This window comes from Theobroma cacao, chromosome 6 (genome assembly GCF_053813885.1).
Source record: "Theobroma cacao isolate CCN51 chromosome 6, ASM5381388v1, whole genome shotgun sequence".
Classification (NCBI taxonomy): domain Eukaryota; kingdom Viridiplantae; phylum Streptophyta; class Magnoliopsida; order Malvales; family Malvaceae; genus Theobroma; species Theobroma cacao.
This window is the reverse complement of record NC_142644.1, coordinates 28,937,731-28,957,116: the sequence shown is the minus strand read 5'-3', so window position 1 is coordinate 28,957,116 and position 19,386 is coordinate 28,937,731. Positions and strand designations below refer to the sequence as shown.

At 37.7% G+C, this 19,386-nt stretch overlaps 4 protein-coding genes across 5 annotated transcripts; 2 read left to right on the top strand and 2 right to left on the bottom strand.

The window, feature by feature from the left end:
• Positions 1-6: 6 nt before the first annotated feature.
• Positions 7-1,989, bottom strand: LOC108660418 (Peroxidase superfamily protein). The gene is made up of 3 exons (XM_007025417.3): positions 1,687-1,989; positions 1,342-1,542; positions 7-829 (listed from the first exon to the last, which is right to left on the bottom strand). Exons 1-3 carry the CDS (start codon positions 1,948-1,950, stop codon positions 251-253), a joined length of 1,044 nt encoding a protein of 347 aa, XP_007025479.3. The 5' UTR covers positions 1,951-1,989; the 3' UTR covers positions 7-250.
• Positions 1,990-4,001: 2,012 nt separating this feature from the next.
• On the top strand, positions 4,002-6,081 carry LOC18596750 (ATP synthase F1 complex assembly factor). 2 transcript variants are annotated; one of them, XM_018122627.2, is made up of 4 exons: positions 4,002-4,483; positions 4,579-4,658; positions 4,751-4,812; positions 5,450-6,081. In XM_018122627.2, exons 1-4 carry the CDS (start codon positions 4,154-4,156, stop codon positions 5,752-5,754), a joined length of 777 nt encoding a protein of 258 aa, XP_017978116.2. In that variant the 5' UTR covers positions 4,002-4,153; the 3' UTR covers positions 5,755-6,081. The 2 variants fall into 2 exon arrangements, with proteins under 2 accessions (XP_017978116.2, XP_007025478.3); XM_007025416.3 differs by having other exon boundaries at positions 4,003-4,483; positions 4,754-4,812.
• An 881-nt stretch (positions 6,082-6,962) lies between these two features.
• Positions 6,963-12,829, top strand: LOC18596749 (apoptosis inhibitor 5-like protein API5). Its single transcript, XM_007025413.3, has 17 exons — positions 6,963-7,138; positions 7,226-7,345; positions 7,429-7,590; positions 7,743-7,842; positions 7,947-8,012; positions 8,593-8,690; positions 8,780-8,854; positions 9,002-9,151; positions 9,403-9,468; positions 9,582-9,647; positions 10,309-10,419; positions 10,556-10,645; positions 10,750-10,856; positions 11,573-11,687; positions 11,786-11,851; positions 11,935-12,038; positions 12,241-12,829. Exons 2-17 carry the CDS (start codon positions 7,259-7,261, stop codon positions 12,431-12,433), a joined length of 1,656 nt encoding a protein of 551 aa, XP_007025475.3. The 5' UTR covers positions 6,963-7,138; positions 7,226-7,258; the 3' UTR covers positions 12,434-12,829.
• A 627-nt stretch (positions 12,830-13,456) lies between these two features.
• Positions 13,457-18,269, bottom strand: LOC18596748 (glutamate receptor 2.7-like). Its single transcript, XM_018123599.2, has 5 exons — positions 17,718-18,269; positions 16,323-17,614; positions 15,291-15,597; positions 14,587-14,984; positions 13,457-14,213 (listed from the first exon to the last, which is right to left on the bottom strand). The coding sequence occupies exons 1-5, from the start codon at positions 18,037-18,039 to the stop codon at positions 13,716-13,718; spliced, it is 2,817 nt and encodes a 938-aa protein (XP_017979088.2). The 5' UTR covers positions 18,040-18,269; the 3' UTR covers positions 13,457-13,715.
• Between the last annotated feature and the right edge of the window lie 1,117 nt (positions 18,270-19,386).

The window sequence follows — 19,386 nt, the reverse complement described above, 5'->3', positions numbered from 1 at the left end:
GAGAGGTAATGGAACATCAAATGAAAGTTACATCATGTTGGAACAATATGTCTCCCATGTTCTTTTGGGATTGAACTCTCTAAACATTCACAAAAGCCTCATCCGTAACAAATCCCACACTATCCAAGCCAAAACCAACCTAAGAAGCCAATAGGTAAAAGAAAAAAGCTAAGAAAGAAAAAGCCTACAACCTAATAAAAGAAGAAGCAATCTAAAAGGGCAAAAACAAAAAAGAGGGAAGCAACAAGCTTCACATGTGCGTACTACAAACTTTCCTCTTCTCTCCGTGTGTTCTTCCCCTTTTAACACCAATTGAGCCCATTTTGTCCATAGCTGCTGAGAAGGCCTGGAAGAACTTAGCCTTATCCTGACCAAGAGATTGGACCAGAGGCTTGGTCCTAGGGTCCAAAAAAAGACCTTGGTCCGAAGCTAACAAGCCCAATTTACCCTCCAAATTTGCATAATAAGCATGGTCAAATAAGAACGGGGTCGTAACATCAAATGGAGCAACAATGTCAGCATTGCCACCAGCATGCGGGCATGACATTTTTAGTGCCTTTAGGAGCCTTGGGTCAATGGCAGGGTCAGGCTGCATAGTTCCCTTGTAATCGTAGAGTCGGGCCACAAAGTGCTTGCAGCGGGCAAAGCCGATTGTGTGGGCACCTGAGAGCACAACCAGGTCCTGGACAGTTAACCCCTTTGAGCTGAAGAGTTTGATCAGTTGATCGACGGTTGAATTTGCATGTGGGAGGTTGTAAGGGACCCTGGATGCCTTTGATATTTTCCCATCCCACCTTCCTTTCTTCACTTGGTAATAAGGTCCCCCTGCCTGAAAACACATTAATTTTAGAAACCAAAGTAAATCTAATGCCCCGATCAAGTATCTTAGACTTCTCTGTTCCTTTCGCAAAGAATAATATTTTAAGATGAATATAAAACCAGAATACTCAATTGTCTTAACATTGATAATGATTTAAATTAAGTGATCTTGGAGACACAAAGATCGAAAGTCAAGATCAGGCAGGACAAACTAGCAGCAGAGTCTTGGCTGTTAATGACACATCTTTCATTGCAGACATATTAGGCACATGAAAATATTAATTTCTTTCATGTCCTATCAGAACAGTGTTAACTGTTAAGTGTAGCTGTATTGCAGATAATAAGTAACATAAATATTTTTTTCCCCAATCCTTCTACTCTGGAAGCAGCATCAGTATTGGATAATATGGTTACAGTAATTGACAGAGGACGACAGTGTAACGGGAGTTTCTGAGCAACTGATGATTTGTTATTAGAAATAATATCAAATTCATGAGAATCGTGGAAAATGGAAGCACTAACCAAATGGACAAAATCTCTGGCTGCAATTGCAAGAATATCAGCACAGGAAACAACGCCAGGGCACTTGCTCTCCACCAAAGTCTTGGCTCTCGTTATTGTATCAAACCCCTCCGTTCTCAGGTCCTTGTTGTCCTCTGCATCTTTCTCAGCTAAAATCTTATTTCCAGGATTTGTTGCTATAAGGATAGACGCATCACAGCCCTGCAATTTAACAATAACCCATGCAAAAAAAAAAAAATTTGATTAATCATCTGTTAGAACTTCCCCCGTTGGCAGCCCATGGTAGCATTAATGCTAACATGTCCATGCATGCAGAAGTAATCAATGGAATATAATTTGCATTACTTCTACAAAGCAGTCATGGAAGAAGAGGCGAATGGTGGCAGGTGCAGAGACAGGGGCTTCTTTGAATTGTTGGGAGGTGATGGAGCCGATGAGTTGCTCAAGTTGTGGGCAAGATTTCGCGTAGTAACTGACAGAAAGTTGGCGTGGGCGGCGTTTCGCAGGGGTGCTGATGGGTTGACAATCGGAGGAGCTTAATGTGAGCAAGAAAATGAAGAGCAAACAAGTGAAAACAAAGGGAGAAGAAAATGGAGAAGGGACAGACATGATTGTATAGTCTATAGGAGTGGGCAGCTCAGGACAAAGAAAGCAATAGTAGTGGAGAATATAAAAGTGTTTAGACCAGGTGCAGAAGTTTGTAGTGGGGCAAATTGCCGCAACCAAAGCGGATGATAATCCACTCCCGTGAAACCCAATCGTACAAGAGAAAGAGAGAGAAAAAGAGAGTGTTCCCAAGTAGACTCAACATTGGGTGAGGAAAGAGAAACTCTGAAGCAAAGAGAAGTAGGAGCAGGAACAAAAGGTTGCCCTTTTGCCCTTTGACACCGCTTTGATTGATAATATAGAAATGAAAGAGGGATCTGCTTAATCATAGCCAGGTTAGAAAACAATAAGTGGCATGGCGATTCTCAGTCACGGGTTTGAGTAATGATTAAAGATCACAAATCATCTTTTATCACATAGACATTAACTTGTTTTTATAGGAAAATGGAGTAGTTAGTTTCTAATGCCGATGGCATCTTGGTAGTTAAGTAAGCAAACAGGCAAAGTGGCTGAATACAAAAATAGAAAGGCTCGGTAAAGTTGATGGGTGGGAAAGAGAGTACTCAACCCCACTTGCCATCCAAACTTGAGTTCTTAAATGCAATGCATGTGCAAACGAGGGAAATCACCAGATCATAAATTAACTCTGTTGACACAGATTAATCAGAGCCATTTGCTTAACTTCTCTATGTAGAATATGCATCAATGGCTATTTTAGTTGGCCCTTTTTCAGTAGTGACTTTAGTGGAGGTAAGCTTTTTCATGTGAGCATAGTAAAAGCTGCTAGGACCATCTCACGCTCAATTCCTTTCTTAGCTTTTGGTACCCACTTGGATTCATGGACATGGGAAAGGGGTATATTAGAGGAGCCAGAAAAAGGCAGTCGTTTGCTGTGGGATCCGACTTTTGAGTAGAAATTTTCTTACAGGCCAAATGTCAAATTTGCTTTTGGATTGCTGTATTTAAATTCGCTAGTGTCAGAGCTGGGGTCTGGTGAAATCAGGTTTTAGTAAACATATTTCTCATTTTGGAATTGGTTGGTGAAGTGAAACTGTACAAAAGCCAATAAACCAGGTCTCATGTATTGGTCGGTATACAATAATCAGTATAAACTCGATTTTTAACCGCAAAAATTTCTGTTGCTTTTCTCTCACTGTTCCATAGCCAGCTTTTAAAGTTAATCTCATCCAGTTCGAACTTCCAGATAATGACCTCTGATGGGAATTTTAAAGTCAAGAGCACTTGAAAAGCTTATGAATATCATGGGTAGCTGAGATTGCTGGGACTTTTTCCAAAAACAAAAGAGCAAAAGTCTGTGTTCTCGATTGCTGAATAAGACAGTGGCAACCTTGAAACATTTTTTCTTTTCTTTTAGAATCTTTTTAAGTAACAGGAAATCCAGAAGTGTCACCCAGGACAAAGGAAATGTGAAACTCAGTACATTTGTCGTTTGACCATCATTATTATATTTCCATTAAAGTCTGGATTGGATTCGGTTTGTCCATCTTGATACAGCCAATTGTTGGTGGTGTCCATGCAGGGAGGGAGGGAGGGAGGGAGCCAGAGTTTAATGTTGAGGGGTAGGCCAATACATCAGTTATCATATGGTTTTGAAGAATACTTCCAACCGATTTTGTATTTTGCGTTGACATTAAAATTTTTAAACTCACAAACGAGATAGTTGACATTATCTAAATTAATTATTAATTTATTTTCATCAATATATATTTTATATTATATTATATTGATTTTTTTTAAAAAGAGAAACTTTCCTCTCTGAGAAAGAATCATGTATTAATTATTTAGTCAAATATTAAATATGTATAATTTGAGTTTAATTCAAAAGGTGGGTCCAGCCCAGCTCAAAATCCTAATTCTTTTCCGGTGGGACCAATCATGGGCTAGATATCATTAGAATGGGGTCGAAGGCTGGATCTGAATTCAGCCCAACCAAAAGACTAATAGAAGAGGAAAACTTTTAGTAAATTACAAACGTGTTTGGGCCCACGCTTTCCCAAATGGATCCGTAGATTTATACCAGACTTTTGCTTCTTTCTGGTGAGTAAAACGCTGCGTTTTCACTCTCAGAGTGGTCCTCCCCGGTTTCCCTCAGAAATTGGCTGCATTGCACGCAAAGCGTTTGATTCAATCACCCTGCGAATCGAGTTTGAGCTGAGTTGACGCGGCCTCTGAAAACTCGACAAAAATGCAACGGTTAACATCAGGGATAACTCGAACTGTGAAAGCTTCCTCGTCACTGAGAGCTCTCCTCCTCAAAGAAGCACCATCATCATCATCTTCTTGTCGGCTTCCAGAGCGCAGCTTCTCTGCTTTCTCCTTGCAACAACATGTCCAAAACCCGCAAAAAGAAGCGATCCCAGGCGATTTCTTGAAATGGCGTTCGCTTGGTTCTTGCAGGACTTCGAGGTTTGCGACTGGGTTCACGCCTTTACAACCTAAGCCTTTGAATTCCGTCATGGACTTGGACAGAGCAAAGAACCGTTCACCAGAGGACCTTGTTTCTATTTGGGATGATGTAATGTATCCAATTACTCACTTTTTTTTCCCTTTCATTTTTATGTTTTTAATATAAGAGAACAAATTGATTAAGCGATTTTTTTTTATGTTCAGTATCACTTGGGAAGAGGTCACATTGGGTTGACCATGAAAGCAAAACTTTACCGTTTGTTGGAACAAAGAGGCTCAGATTGGTAATCCATTTTTTCCATTGTTTTCTGTTGTTACAAACAAACACATCATTTGGTTCCATAATTCTGGCTAGTCTTACTTTTATCTGTATCAGCAGCCGGTATTTTGTCATTCCTTTGTGGAGGGGAAGTGGTTACACAACAATGTTTGCTCAAGGTTTGTTCAGTAGTCTTTGTATTTTGTCATATTGGTTTTATATGAAAGTGGATTTCTATTTTTGGTGGTTGAGTTCTTTGGTCTATGAGCTACATAACCCAATACTCAGCTTAAAATTTTTTGTATACAACAATGCTCATATTCCTCTTATGAGTTATTGAATTGTGTCTGTTTTAGCAATTAAATGCAGTAATGTGTATATTATTGAACAAGATAATACCAGTTTGCAGTCATAATTTGTCACAAGTTTGTCTTTCTCTTCTTTATCTTACTGTTGGGATGATACTATCAGGCAAAGCATCCTTGCTGGTATTGCTTCCGTAGTTGAGGAGAGCCTTGGAAATGCCTTGGCTATGAATTGGTTTTTATTTTCTGAAGAATTCCTTGCAGCAGTTTCAATTGATTGACCATTCTTTTGTGTAGGTTGTAAATCAAATAAGTGCAACATACTTTTTGGTTGTTGTGATGAATGCTTAAGGAAGCTGTTTGGGTTATTTGGTACTATAAATAGTATTTATGTTATGCATAAGGGCCCCCTGTTGTTATAATTAGATGCCAGGAAAGTAGACAAACAAGTTTTCTATCTCTCCATGAACTTGTTAGTTTGCTCAAATGTGTATTCAATTTTTTCTTGCAGTGCAGTTGCCACACATGCTTTTCACTGGTCTTGAAGATTACAAAGCAAGAGGAACTCAAGCAGCTCCTTACTTCACTGCAACCTTTTACACAGAATTTGCAGAAAGCAAGGACTTGGTACTCATTCGTGGAGATATTGTTTTCACCAGTAAACTTACTGATGAGGAAGCAAAATGGCTCTTGGAGACCACTCAATCTTTTTATCTGAATGATGTGAGGTACAAACAGGTTGAACGATTCAATAAAGAGCCACGTGAGTTTGAGTTCAAGGATGTGTTGCGAGCCTTAGACATGCCCATCATGTAACTTCTTTGAATGATATATGGTGAACTACAATGATGCTTAGTCAGAAAGTCTGAAGCAATAATGTTTCCACTTAGGCATTGGCCCAATGGGAGGATTATCTCAAGACAACAGGTTATGTTTTTAACAGAGGTAGTACTCAGCACTACTTGTTCATTTTCACCAGGGGGAGAGAATGGTGTTGAGATGACTACTTTTGTTCCTGAGAGTACATTGAAGAGAGAGATTATTCTTCTGAACAGGCGTTAGTGTTACATTATCAAGAGAAGGCACAAATCCTACGTTTTACTTAAACGATATTAATGGTATAACCCTTCTCCTTTCGTCTAAGATTATATTCATTTACATGGTAGCATCTAAGTTCTCTTTGATGAACAAGTGTTATCTTTCTGGTAGTTAGCATGCCAGTCTGGCACACATTCAGGATCAACATTCTCATATCTTTAACTGCAAGAGATTCAAGTTTCTAGTTTGAACACCTATGGAGAATGATCAAAATACTAAGAAGCATGGGACATATGCAGCTGAAGTTTCATTTCTATTTTGAGTTTAGGCAACTAGACAAACAATCTCATTAAATAGAAATCAATACTAAACATTTGCTGTGCTGTATTTGTGTCCTGAGGGCAATTATTTGGTCTCATAGACAGATAAGTATGGCATAACTCAACACTGGTCACGTCAGAAAATAGGTCAATTAAAGCGGACAACCTAAGGTACTTTGCACTTGCAAATTGTAATAGTGCTTTTTCCTTTTTATTTTTTTGAAAAGGAGCTTTTCCCTTTTTTGATTTTAATAACAAAAGAGTTAATAAATTGGATAATCTGATATTAGGATTATATGTATTTTATTATTTTTGACATTGAAAAATTTCATTAAATTAAAATAAAAAATTCAATTAAAAATGGGATTTTTTTAACATATAACAAATATATGCCAAAAATTTGCTAACTTCATGCTCAAGAAAAAATAATTTGCAACGTGGTAGGTTTTGATCCCTATCCAATCCAATCAAAGACTCTTGTTACTGGGCTCTAATGGCTCAGATGTTTAGGACTCACCGACCGTAAGGCCCGAAAAGCTGTGCGGAAATAAGAAAACCTGGTGAAACGCAGTCGTTTTGATGAAGTGAAAAATGGATAATCACGTAATGGACCTGACCGGGCGAGGAGGTTTGTCAAAACGAAAATAGCCCAGCCTTCCTCTTTACTCTCCGTTACAATCAAAAAGCAAAAGAAACAAAACAAGAAGAAAAAAAGTAAACCCTTTAAGTGAGTCCTCTCCGAGTATACTCTCTCTCAAGGTTTCCCCCCTTTCCAGCGTTGTGATTCCACTCATTCGGTTTTCTCTCAGTTTCCCAGTAACCAAACAGGAAAACCACTCAAAGTATTCTTCTTTGTTTCTCTGTCTCTCAAAATAGTATAATTTTTCAGTTTAATTCTTTTTTTGGTGTTAATTTTGTTGAATTTTCAGTCTCTCAGTTATCTCCGTCCTTAAATCCACCAAATGACTGACGCTTCCGAGGAAGCCAAGCAAATCGAGAAGCTCTATGAGTTCGGCGAACGCCTTAACGAGGCCAAGGATAAGTCTCAGGTTGGCCCCTTCCGGCCTTTCTCTCTATTCCTAGGGTTTTGCCTTGTCTATCTGTAACTTATCTAATATCTGATATCATACAGAATGTGAAAGACTACGAAGGAATCATCGATGCCACGAAAACAAGTTTAAAGGCGAAGCAGTTGGCTGCGCAGCTAATTCCTCGCTTCTTCAAGTTCTTCCCCAATCTGTCCAGCCGTGCTCTCAATGCGCATTTCGATTTGATTGAAGAAGAAGATTTGGCGGTCAGTTCATATAATCTACACATCTTTTACTAATACTATTATTATTCTTTGAATTTATTTTTATACTATATTTGGCTACTGACAATATGGGGGAATTAAAGTAGAATTTTTAGTAACTATTTTTAATCTAATTAACTGTAAAATTTTTATAGGTACGGGTGCAAGCAATTCGGGGGCTTCCTTTATTTTGCAAGGATACAAAGGAGTATATTTCTAAAATAGTAGATATTTTAGGGCAACTCCTTACTGCTGGTAAAAAGTTGAATTCTTTTTTATGGATTGTACAATTACTATGTCAAAGCATGCATTTTGGCTGTGTATTTAACCTTTTCTTTGCTTTACTTTGTTTCTTCTAGAGGAGATTGTGGAGCGAGATGCTGTCCATAAAGCCCTAATGTCTGTATTGAGGCAGGATGTGAAAGGTAATGTTGCATTCACATGAAGTCTGGTGAATGTATACGTGAATTTTTTTATAATGGTGAAATTTGACTATAAGTTGTTGGTTTGATTACATGTTTGAGTTCTTAGACCAAATTTGTTTGAAATCGAGTCTGGTTATTTTGATACTTTGAGTTGGTAGCATCGTTTTTTGGTCAAGCCACATTTAATGTCCTCAGATTTCATGATAGTTGGTTACGGTGCTCTTTTAGTGAAGTACTTCTGATGTGGCTTTTTCACTGGGATGATTATGGCTAAATATGTGGGTCCTATGGTTCGTATTGCCTCTATTTCATTTTTTTCTTTGATGGGCAAGTGGATGTTTGGGTTTTTCTAGGGGAGGTCAAGAGCTTTGTAGATTAAAGAGCTTCAGGCATCTACTTAACGAAATACTAAGTGAGATTGCAGTGGTTAACTTGATAGGTGCAATAAACCACTTTCAATGCACCTTATGCTGTCATATTTTTGTAAATTTGGCACAAATCAATCATGCAAGCTTTTCATTTTCTGGAATGGTTCTTTCTGGTTTTATCCTTTGATGACTTGGTTGTCTTGTGAATGCAGAGTCCTTGACAGCCCTATTCAAGCATATTTGGAGTGTTGAGGACCCAAGTCAAGATGACACTATTCGTGACAAGGTCTTGTGCTTTATAAGAGATAAGGTTAAGACTGCTTCTTGCTTTACCCATTTTTGCTATTCTCATGCTTTATATTTTGATGATAATTGAGGAGAAATTAACTATGTTTGCAGGTTTTTCCTCTTAAAGCTGAACTCTTGAGACCTCAGGAGGAAATGGAAAGGCATATAACAGATTTGATTAAAAAGGTATCATCTTGATTTTACTACTTAAGCATTTGTCATGGTATCTAGTCTCTCCTCCTTCCCTCAGAAGTGCAAACTCTCAGTTTTGACCTTGTTGTTTGGAATTTGGAGTTGAAAATGCATAATTGATTTTATTTAATTCCTTTGCAGAGTTTAGGAGATGTAACTGGAGCCGAATTCAGAATGTTTATGGACTTCTTAAAAAGTTTGAGCATATTTGGGGAGAAAGCTCCTCCTGAGCGCTTGAAGGAACTTATTGGAATAATTGAAGGGCAGGCTGATTTAGATGCACAATTTGATGTGAGTGCTTGTTTGTTGAATATTGGTTTGGACTCTTTTGTATATAATGCATGACTTGATTCTTTATGATGAGTTACATAGACCAAATGACCTCTTTGCATAAATTAGTGTTGATATTCATTGGAAAGGGTAGGGTGCCATAAAATATTAAAAGAAGTCTTACTAGTTGACATTGTCTTATTGATGCTTCCCATTGCACTGTCATTGTTGTGAATCTACTTTGTAACTGTGAAAATGGCTTTTGGATGCAGGTTTCAGATGCAGATCATATTGACAGGTTGATATCATGCCTGTTCATGGCTCTGCCATTTTTTGTGGTATGGACTATGGACTACATTCAATATGAATGAATATGTTTTTCTCATCCATTTAATATTCTTCTGATATATGAGCATTCTTCGCTGCCTCTAACCTCTAAATCTTTTCACAGAGGGGTGCATCTGGCAGCAAGTTCCTCAACTACATAAACAAGCACATTATACCTGTTTTTGATAAGGTGAAATACTATTTTGTGACCTCAACTACTGCTGTAAACGCATTTTGCATGAATACTGAAATCAGTACAGTAAATATACATTCATTCTAAACAGTTCCTGCTCCACTGCTGGCACTGTTATTCTGATAATGAGTGTAAAGTTCTTATGATAGATTTTAGTCTTTTGTGATTATGAAGATTTGTGTATTTGCTTAGATGTGGATGAATCTTTAGGTTTTTCTTTAAGCTCCAGTGCTTGGGCTATTGCCTTTTTAATATTTGAAGTTCTTGAATTCCTGTATTTGGCTTCATAGGTTTTAGTTATTAATCAGAGCTTCTGAAATTGGGATTAATCTGATTCCAACAATATGGTTTATTTTAGTCTATTTACCTTCTTGTTGGTGGGAAATCTTGAAGAAAGGCATGGAAGTGGTAATGGGACAGTTGCATGTCATATAATTCAGACTAAACTCTGAATGGCAGCTGAGTTTGCTTGAAAGCAGCTCATGGGCAATGATATTAACTGGATTTATAAAATTTATGAACAACTTAACATATACTAACATCCATAATATTCTTGAGGAACTCTGCTTCGTGAAGACTCTGTCATGACCCTCTATTTCTTCTACTAAGTAGCTAGTACTTAAATAGGAATATATTCTAAAATGTTTGTGTCTTACAGCTTCCAGAGGAACGAAAGCTAGATTTGCTCAAAGCATTAGCAGAAATTTCACCTTACACAACACCACAGGATTCACGCCAGATTCTTCCTTCTGTTGTTCAGCTTTTGAAGGTGTGGGCATGCATTTTCTTATCATATCATATTGAATTCTTGGAGTTTTTGTGATAAATGATTATAATTGTCTCACACATGTATATGTTTATATTGACTCTGTTTGCTAATAAATCTTTTTATCTTTCTTTCTCAGAAGTACATGCCTCGGAGGAAGACTGGAGAAGAAATGAACTTTACCTATGTTGAATGCTTGTTGTTTGCATTTCATCATTTAGCTCACAAGGTTTTTAAAGTTTTTTTTTTTTAAAAACAAATTTTCCTTTCTCACCATCCTGTTGCATAAATTTCTATTTTGCAAATGCTTATTTGATTATTGTTGTTACACAGGCTCCCAATGCCTTAAATAGTTTATGTGGTTACAAGATTGTGACTGGTCAACCATCAGATAGGCTTGGGGAGGACTTCTCAGAGTTTTATAAGGACTTTACTGAGAGGTAAGCGAGCCTCTCTTCTTTCCTATGCTGCTTATATGTATAATTTTTTAAAAATAAAAAATACCTGATTCATTTTTTCTTACTGTATCTTGATGAAAGTTTCTTCTGTTTAATGACAGTCAAAATTTATTTGCAATTATTGGTGCAAGTACAGACCAAAAAGTTGATTGTGTGGAAGACATATTTGTGGTCTCTTTTTAATTTAAAAATTCTTGCTGTAGGAGTGAACAGAAATTGAGGAACAGGACTTCTATATCAATAAAATTTGCTGTGAGCTATTTTGGTATAACTAAAAGAAGTAGATTAGACTGAAATCTGCTGGTGACCTGTTTCTTTTTTGACTCCCATTTTCTTACCAGTTTTGGATAAGTCCTTAAACTGATATATATGTTGAATCAAGGGATTAATTGAGATTTTTTTCAATGAATCTTATTTTTAAATAAAAATATGTATACAAGCTATTAAACGAACTTCCACAATTTGTTACCAAACAAGCAATTGCTTTAAGGTTGCCTAAGGTAGGGCTGTAATCCATTATTTAACTTCAACATAGATGTCCAGGTTTGGATGAAACCTAACTTCACGAATCATTCTAGAATGCTCTAAGGGAAAACAAAATTTGAAGTGATGTCAAACCTATCATCCTCAGTTGAATTGTTATCATTGTTGATAATTCTTGTATACTGTTCATACTAACTTTTTGAATGTTGATTCAGATTGAGTAATGTTGAAGACCTAACTAGGGCCACCATGAAGAAATTAACTCAGGGAATGGCTGAGCACAACAAAGCTATGGCAGCTGCTAAGTCTGATGAAGCAAAGGATAGCATTGTGAGTATTTTCTTAAAATCCCCCCAACTTTTAGTTTGTTCTCTGTTTCTTCTCTTTTTTTTTTTTTCCTGACTTCATTCTTCATTTTCTGCTTGCAGAAAACTCAAAAGCAGAATACTACAACTGGGTTGCGTACCTGCAATAACATTCTAGCTATGACAAAGGTAAAGGGGAGTGAAACTTGTCTTATAATTATATGCATGTAAACTATCAGCAGCAGCTTATCTTTTATTATTTACCTGTTCAGCCCTTACATTCAAAAACACCTTCATTTATTGGAGATAAGAGTGTCAATCTCTCTTGGAAAGAAGTTATAAAACCTTCTGTGCCTTCCGTTTCAACTTCAACTGGGTAAGTTACCTGTTTGATCTTCAACAGTTGTTTCCTGCTCATTGTTAGATTTCTTCCTACTGTTACTTAATTTATTTTCGGCTTTACTGAGAAAATTGAACCAAATCAAACTATGTTCTTTTTCAAACATTTGTCAAGTGGACTCTTGCTATAGTGTGCCCCTGAAACAAAACATTTTCTATGTTGCATAATTGTTGTGCAGGGTGAAGCGACCTGCTAATGCTTCTAATGGATCCAATAATATGTCAACAAAGAAGGGCCGTGGAGCAGGTGGCATGCAAAACCAGCTAGTTAACAGAGCGTTGGAAGGTATATCTTACGGTGGGAGGGGTGGTGGTGGTAGAGGCAGGGGGAGGGGTTGGGGAGGACGTGGAAGAGGAAGAGGCTACCGGTAGTTTGATGCATGAAACAGAGTAAAATGAGGATCAAAATTTGGAGAATCTGTTTGCACCTGAAGAATATGAAGAGAAGTCATTGATGTGTTAAACCAACTCTTTTCAGGACAAGTTTTGTTTGATAGAGGATGCTGATGAGTTTCTAGATTCATTGTGGACTAACAACAGCCATTGTAGTCCTCTGGAGATTGCTTTAATGTTGATTGGATAGGGTTAGGGATTTGAGTTCCCAATCCTATTCAAGTTAGTGTATTTGAGGAACCATTGCACGCTTGTTAGAGTGTGTGGAGGGCTGTATCTTAGTGACAGTTAATTTCTCAAGGATGATTTTTCAGACCTGATTATGTAGAATGTGACTTAATTTCTTAAGTTAATAGTGAACTTAAATAAGCTTGACACTGTTCTTGTGCATCATTTGACTGGTAACGACAAAACAATTGGACTGGGTTGTTGCTTCAAACAATATACTTCGGCTTGGGTGCAAATCAAGCATTAGTGGCCAGACAGAATGGCTCTCTGAATCTTGTCCCTTAGTTGCATATGCCTCACTATTCGAAGATAAGTAGGCGAGTCTGGTATTGGACCACGCTGGTCTGGAGCTCAAATTCTGGACGCTTCGAAAAAGCAGTTGCCGAATGCCCATGGTTCTACCGCGTGAGAAAGTATTTTTTTTTTTTGGCTACCTATCCATGGAGGATAGGATAACCGCGTGAGTAAGTTTGGGTCTTGGACATGTAAATGTATTTCCTTTGATTGATTTAGAAGTCTTTTGTCTGCTACACTTTCTGCTGACTTTCCAAGGCACACGGCTTTCCATTGTTTCTTGACTTCTTCACCCCTTTTTCGTTGATTATATAACTAGTCTTAATCCGGTTACCAAGCGGTTCCTTGATCAGCAATTGATTTCTAGATTCGGAGACTAAACTGAATAAACCAGATTAAAATATCCATCATTCCGTGTCAATTTTCGATTGCAGTTTTCATTTCCGTTTAAGCATCGTCTAGAGCATTAGAATAATAATCAAAAGGAAAAGAAGACTAATTCCTATAAAGTTTTAAGCTGAAAATAGTTACATTCTAATTTGTTCAGGGTGAAGTAAAGATGGCTACCAAAGTATTTTCATCCTCAATACCCATCAATGGTAAGTTAATATAAATCTTCCAAGAGATAGATTGACGCGCGGTATACATTTACATTACAACTGGATTGAACATGAACAGATGATAGTTATCAATAAATCCCAGTTGCCATTTAAGATATAGAGCTTGCAATCCAAGAATCCTACATCATTTCAATCTCAGCTTTTTCTTGAGATGTCACCTCGAGATTCTCCATGTTCGTGTCAGTTGGACTCTCATAATCCCACCTTCGAGAGTTCCATTCGTTGATATCTGGTGCTAGAGGCGCTGGTGAAGCTTCCCCTTGAATACAAACCTCTCCATGATAAAGATATCTGGCAACTCTAATTGCCCTAATCCAGACACTCTCATCGACTAGAGATAAGTTACCGGCATGATCCTCTTGGCTGCCATATTTCCTTAGTAAGTGGGCGAGGAAGAGTAGAAAACAAAAGGTGGATGTGGCCCCAGATATAAGGTAAAGACCCCAGAAACTGTGGAGGCTCAAGCTGTCGGTTCTACTGTCGTCGGTTACATCGGCTGAACACACTAGTGAAGGAGCAAACCACTTTTCTTCCAATTTCTTCAGAGTTCCATCTTCAGATAATTTTAAAATGGCTCTTGAAAAATCAGCGGCCATCGGAGAACCTTTCTGAAATACCTGCATAGAAGTTATAGAAGTTTTTCATTTTGCCAATTTTGTAGAAAAGATATGTTGGTAAACTAGCAACACTAAAGAATGTATATTCAGGAAAGAAGAAAAATATTGAATGAGTTTATAGGCAGATTCGGAGTAAGAAACTATATATATTGTTTCTTTAGTCTGTACCAACCCAGGTGGAGTTCAAGTTTCAAAGCAAATATGCATGTATAGGCACCTTCAGAGTTCAGTAGTATTACCAAGTGCACCAAAAGTAGAGGTATAGAGATTCTTTCCAGGAAAAGTATTGTTCTTTCTTTTTCAGCTTTTCCTAAAGTAATTCCTGATAGAAAATTTAAGATTATGCATTAATTAGTACTAGTAATATACTTACGAAGCCTAATCCACCAAATCTGAACGTAGGTGTGGTGGTGGTAAATTGCTTGCAGTATTCACTGAGGAAAACTTTCCCATACGGGAGTTCAAGAAAGGCGGCAGCTATGTGGCTGCTCTTGAATTCCCCTTCATAACTGTATTCACTGCTGACATTTTCGATATTATTACTTCTAAACTCAAGGACCTCCTCCAAGTAGGTCCTTACAAATGAATCACCATCACAGCCTATTTTCATGTTGGCCCCCTTTAGCGATTCAATATCTGTAATATTTGGTACCAATCGCTGCACGGTGAGCATTGAAGTTAGGCTAGCAGTGTAGCTTGAGTTTAAGATCAGCACAACAAAGAGCCATATTACAACCACCACTCGAGTGAGGTTACTGTTAATTTTCTCCCCTGCATGAGTCAAACAATACAATGGAAATAATGAATGGTTTTAGCCTCACAAATAAAAAAGCTTAATTCCATCCACAAACAATGGAAATTTGTTTTTGAATTTAATGCCATATTTTTCTGTCACCTATCGATCGGAGAAGAGCTTTCCATACGTCAATCTGCTGTTTTGCCAGCTAACAAATTACGTCCTTACGTACCGATTAAGGTTGGATTTTAATGCATGTCTACATCAGACTGTCAGTCGTTCATTTATGTTCAGAAAAGTTTGAAAAGTAAGAGTATTCTTGGTTTGACATTGAAACTTACTGTGGGCAAAGAAAAGGGAGGAGAAAGTGAACCAAAGTGCCGTGCCAAGCTGATTGTTCCACGGACCTCGGAATTCAGGATTGGACTGGTGCTCCAAGAACCAAACTATGAGCATTGTGTAGATTAAGATGCAACCAGTCACCAACCACATTTCCGTGGTGAAAGGCTTCAGGAAAATCCATGCTGAGCCCTCGGGCTTCGCCGGTACGATCATGGACAGCCCTGACTCTGCATATGGCTGAGTAAATTCCACGTACTTTGTTCTTGTAGCTAGTATAGTTATGTCCCCAACCGCTGCATCATAAGTCTTCCATTGATTTTGGTACACAAGACAAACAAACAAAAAACATCTTATCAAGACAAAATTATAGAAATAAGAAAACAAAACAAGAATCCGTAAATCATTTGATCTTCTCGGTCATCATCTTAGGTTTTCTTCACATCACTGTCGAAGTGTCTAGAGGATTAAGTCAAAATCAGACAACTTATCTACGAACTTTCATAGAAGTAAACCATTTTTTTTAGAAGTATAATTGAATTATAAATAATTCAGCGAAAAACAGATCAAGGAATTTAAAATAAGAATAAGAAGTTTCGGGGTGTTGTATCCAACGTAGGAGATCAGCTCGAAGTGAATAATCTTTGCCTTGATTTTTTTTTCTTTCCTGACGCGGTGATACTGACATTATTGGCTTTCGTTAGAAGGGCTTGCTTTCACAGTTCCATGAATGAAACCTCTAATTATTCATTAATTCAGAAATTGTTTAATACAACAAGTTAACATCAAATTAATGGTTGTTTGATTATAAAGAGTAGTTATCAGAAAGATACCGACCATAGAAAAGATATGCCATTAACTCTTGCAACTATAAGAAAAGCTGGGCAGGGGTTAAAATCTGAAGTATGAGACAGCTTGGAAGTATGGGCAAATTATATGAAGCTTTTCTTTCCGCATAGATTATTCATCACAAGAATCAAGATTCTTAACAAAAACATTGATAAATAATCAATTGAGAGAGAAAGGGATATTACCTTGTTGTAGACTTTGTGAACAAGTTCATCATATGTGCCATTGTGGGGATCAAATTTATAGGGTAGAGCATACTCCAGAACCCCAAGAATTTCATAGAAAAGTTTAATGCAGAAACCATCATAATGCTTCTCGCCTGGATACTTACCATCTTCAACCTTTACAAATTTCTCAAATGAGGTTCTAGCCGGGACTCCAATAATCATTGGCTTCATATTTGTGGGCATTGCCCATCCTTTTGGAACTAGCTTTAGGTCAGCAGGCCAAGTGACTCTACCAGCCAAGTCTACAGATATATCACCAAGATAACCAGTTTCATTGTTCTTTTCATAGTTCTTTGACAACCCAATCTCTGGCAACCAGAAGTCCAACTCTTTATATTTTTTTCCAACCACGTTTACAATCCTTAGTATAGGATCATGTGCCGGCTTGCGTTCTTCAAAACGAATTTCACCACTTAAACCAGTAGAATTGCTTGAAAAAATATTTTCCAACAATGTTTTCGGACTGTTGTCATCAATTTTCATTCTCTCCATGGCCTGTGTGATGATTCCAATGCTATCATATGCTCGTAAGGCGTTAATACCTGGTTGAAAGTTATCTTCTTCTGGATATTCATTTCTGAAACTTTTCCGGAACTGGGGATAAAATTTTTTGTAAAGACTACTATCCTCAGAATAGTAGGTCTTGATTCCTAAAGTACCTTCCATAGAGGAAATCACGGAACTGCTAAAAGAGTCGAGGTAACTCGAGATGGTATCTGTAACTATCCAAGCTGAGTGTCTTCCTAAAAGTCCAATCTTCTTGGCGTTATCAAACAAATGTATTGTCATTGATAAGGATGACTGAAGAACAATAAAAACCCGAGATTGTATGTTCAGTAGCTTCATCAACCCCTCTTGCACAACTTTGTTTGGATTAGACAGAGAAGAATATGGTGGAAGAACCAATCGGTAGTCAATCTCTGAACCGACATCTTGAAGAGCCTCAGATAAAAGAGCTAACTTCCCAGAATCACCACCAAAGGCATCGTCTTCATAAATTACTATAACCCTTTTCCAGTTGAATGAACTAATGATAGCTGCAATACATTTCATTTGCTCAGAATCACCGCTAGCCATTCTTACCAAGAAGGGCCAGCGAGAGGCTGCTAATGGTGGTGTGATGGCTGGCGCTGCAAAAGAAAGAACCGGAACTTGAGCTCGGCTTCCGATGTCAGCAACCAGAGCTGCTTCTTCCCATGTCTCCATGCCAATGATCACTTTAACTTCTTTTTCTTTAATCAACTTCTGAGCTGCAATCAAATTTAGTATACTAGTATTAGTAAATACCCCATTAACATATGATGATTCCGACTAACACAAAGGAAGCAGAATCGAGATAAAAAGATGACTAACCAGCAGTAGCAGCTACGAGGGGATCTCTTCGAGAGTCCTGAATATGGAGGGAGAGTTTGTGATTGTTTGAATCATTGTCGTTGAAACTTTGAACAGCAATTTCCAAGGCTGTTTTCTCTTCTCTTCCAATGCGCGAATCAACGTCGATGATTGCACCGATGTTAGTAACTTTGTCATCCTTCGTGGTCTCTTCTCCATAGGAGAAAACGAGAAGGAGAGAGATGAACACAGAAAAGAAAAGCCAAAGCTTCGAAACTCTATTGGCAAAAATGATACAGCTAGGTTTTTGGGCTTCGACATCATAGCAAAAAGTCTTGTTCATGTTGTTAAAGAACACGTAAAACGTATACGAAATCGCAACTAATGAAAGAAAAGGTTTGTTAATTGGGTATGATACATGTTCAGACCGTCTGAACTCTCAAAGCCTTGAGACTGTTCAAAAGCAGAAACTGTAAAAGCTCTGGGCGAAAATTTTTTGGCCTAATCTTGGACTTGGTCTGCAAGGAAAAGTCAACTATGAGTCTATGACCACTGGTTTTCCTGTTAACAGAAAGCTGGAAAACTGATAAATAATTCATGGTGCAATAGTTGACACCGTAACAGGTTGAGGCTCGGCCTTCAGGTCTATCAAAAAGTACGATTACACAATAAATATGAGAACGTGAGAACTACGACCAAAGAATCATTACTTTCAATTTAGGAAAAATCAACCTATTTATCTACCTTGAGTCACCACCGAAGATAACTTAATACACTTGTTTGTTTGTCCTAAACCACTGAAGAAAACTTGTTATTTTTTGTTATAGTAATAATTTTCTCTTTAGTCTTGTGTCAGATTTTTCAAGTGGTACTGAGATCCCTGCACATGCTTCCTTCTCTTGGGAGGTTGACACAGCTTCAAATAAATGGCTTAAAACCCAAGCTAAGGCTTTAGAACTAAAGAATGAGTTTATTAAATAAAAAAAAGTGAAATTTCCTTTCGTAAAAGTAATCTTGAGAGATATAGGGAAGCTATTAACAAATAAAAAGAATGATTTTGTTTTTGTTAGTACAACAAACAGTCATGACTAGTCTATATGCTTTATAATTGAATAAAACAAATGAAATTACGTTACAGCCAGGTAACATTCAATAGTTGGAAGAAGTCTTGATCTGAGCCTAAGCCTTTTCTCCCCTTCCGTCGTCTTAAGCACCTGGAATGTACAGCATTTCAACTTCACCTACAGCGGAGGCTTCCTCGTGATTCTCTGCTGTGTCAGGACTTGAGTATTTCCATCTTGAGGAGCTCCTTCCAACTACATCTGGCGATCGAGGCAAAGTTGCGGCTCTCGCAAGATTAATTTCTTGTCCTTGATATATAAATCTTGCAAGCCTAACTGCCTTATTCCAGGCACTATTATTTCTTGGACTAGTATTGCTTCTGTATTTTTCTTGCTGGAGCCAATAATTCTTCATTAACTGGATTATGAATAGGAAGAAACAAATGGTAGATGTGACACCAGAGATTAGGTAGAGACCCCAGAAGCTATGGAGCTTGGGCCAGCCAAGCTGTGCCAAACTTCGGTTGAATAAGCAAACTTAATTTCTTCCATAGCTTTTAGGATTCCACCTTCATTTAGATTTAGTATAGCCTTTGAAATATCAGTAGCTATTGGAGAGCGTTTCTTGA

Coding starts and splice junctions, on each gene's coding strand:
- LOC18596749 (XM_007025413.3), top strand. CDS start 7,259: ATGACTGACGCTTCCGAGGAAGCCAAGCAAATCGAGAAGCTCTATGAG. Junction 8,013..8,592: donor ATTGAGGCAGGATGTGAAAG/GTAATGTTGCAT, acceptor TTGTGAATGCAG/AGTCCTTGACAGCCCTATTC. Junction 10,646..10,749: donor TTCATCATTTAGCTCACAAG/GTTTTTAAAGTT, acceptor GTTGTTACACAG/GCTCCCAATGCCTTAAATAG.
- LOC18596748 (XM_018123599.2), bottom strand. CDS start 18,039: ATGAACAAGACTTTTTGCTATGATGTCGAAGCCCAAAAACCTAGCTGT. Junction 15,598..16,322: donor TTCACAAAGTCTACAACAAG/GTAATATCCCTT, acceptor AATCAATGGAAG/ACTTATGATGCAGCGGTTGG. Junction 14,214..14,586: donor GATTTGGTGGATTAGGCTTC/GTAAGTATATTA, acceptor ACTTCTATGCAG/GTATTTCAGAAAGGTTCTCC.
- LOC18596750 (XM_018122627.2), top strand. CDS start 4,154: ATGCAACGGTTAACATCAGGGATAACTCGAACTGTGAAAGCTTCCTCG. Junction 4,659..4,750: donor GAACAAAGAGGCTCAGATTG/GTAATCCATTTT, acceptor TATCTGTATCAG/CAGCCGGTATTTTGTCATTC. Junction 4,813..5,449: donor CACAACAATGTTTGCTCAAG/GTTTGTTCAGTA, acceptor TTTTTCTTGCAG/TGCAGTTGCCACACATGCTT.
- LOC108660418 (XM_007025417.3), bottom strand. CDS start 1,950: ATGTCTGTCCCTTCTCCATTTTCTTCTCCCTTTGTTTTCACTTGTTTG. Junction 1,543..1,686: donor TCCATGACTGCTTTGTAGAA/GTAATGCAAATT, acceptor GTTAAATTGCAG/GGCTGTGATGCGTCTATCCT. Junction 830..1,341: donor CCAGAGATTTTGTCCATTTG/GTTAGTGCTTCC, acceptor ATGTGTTTTCAG/GCAGGGGGACCTTATTACCA.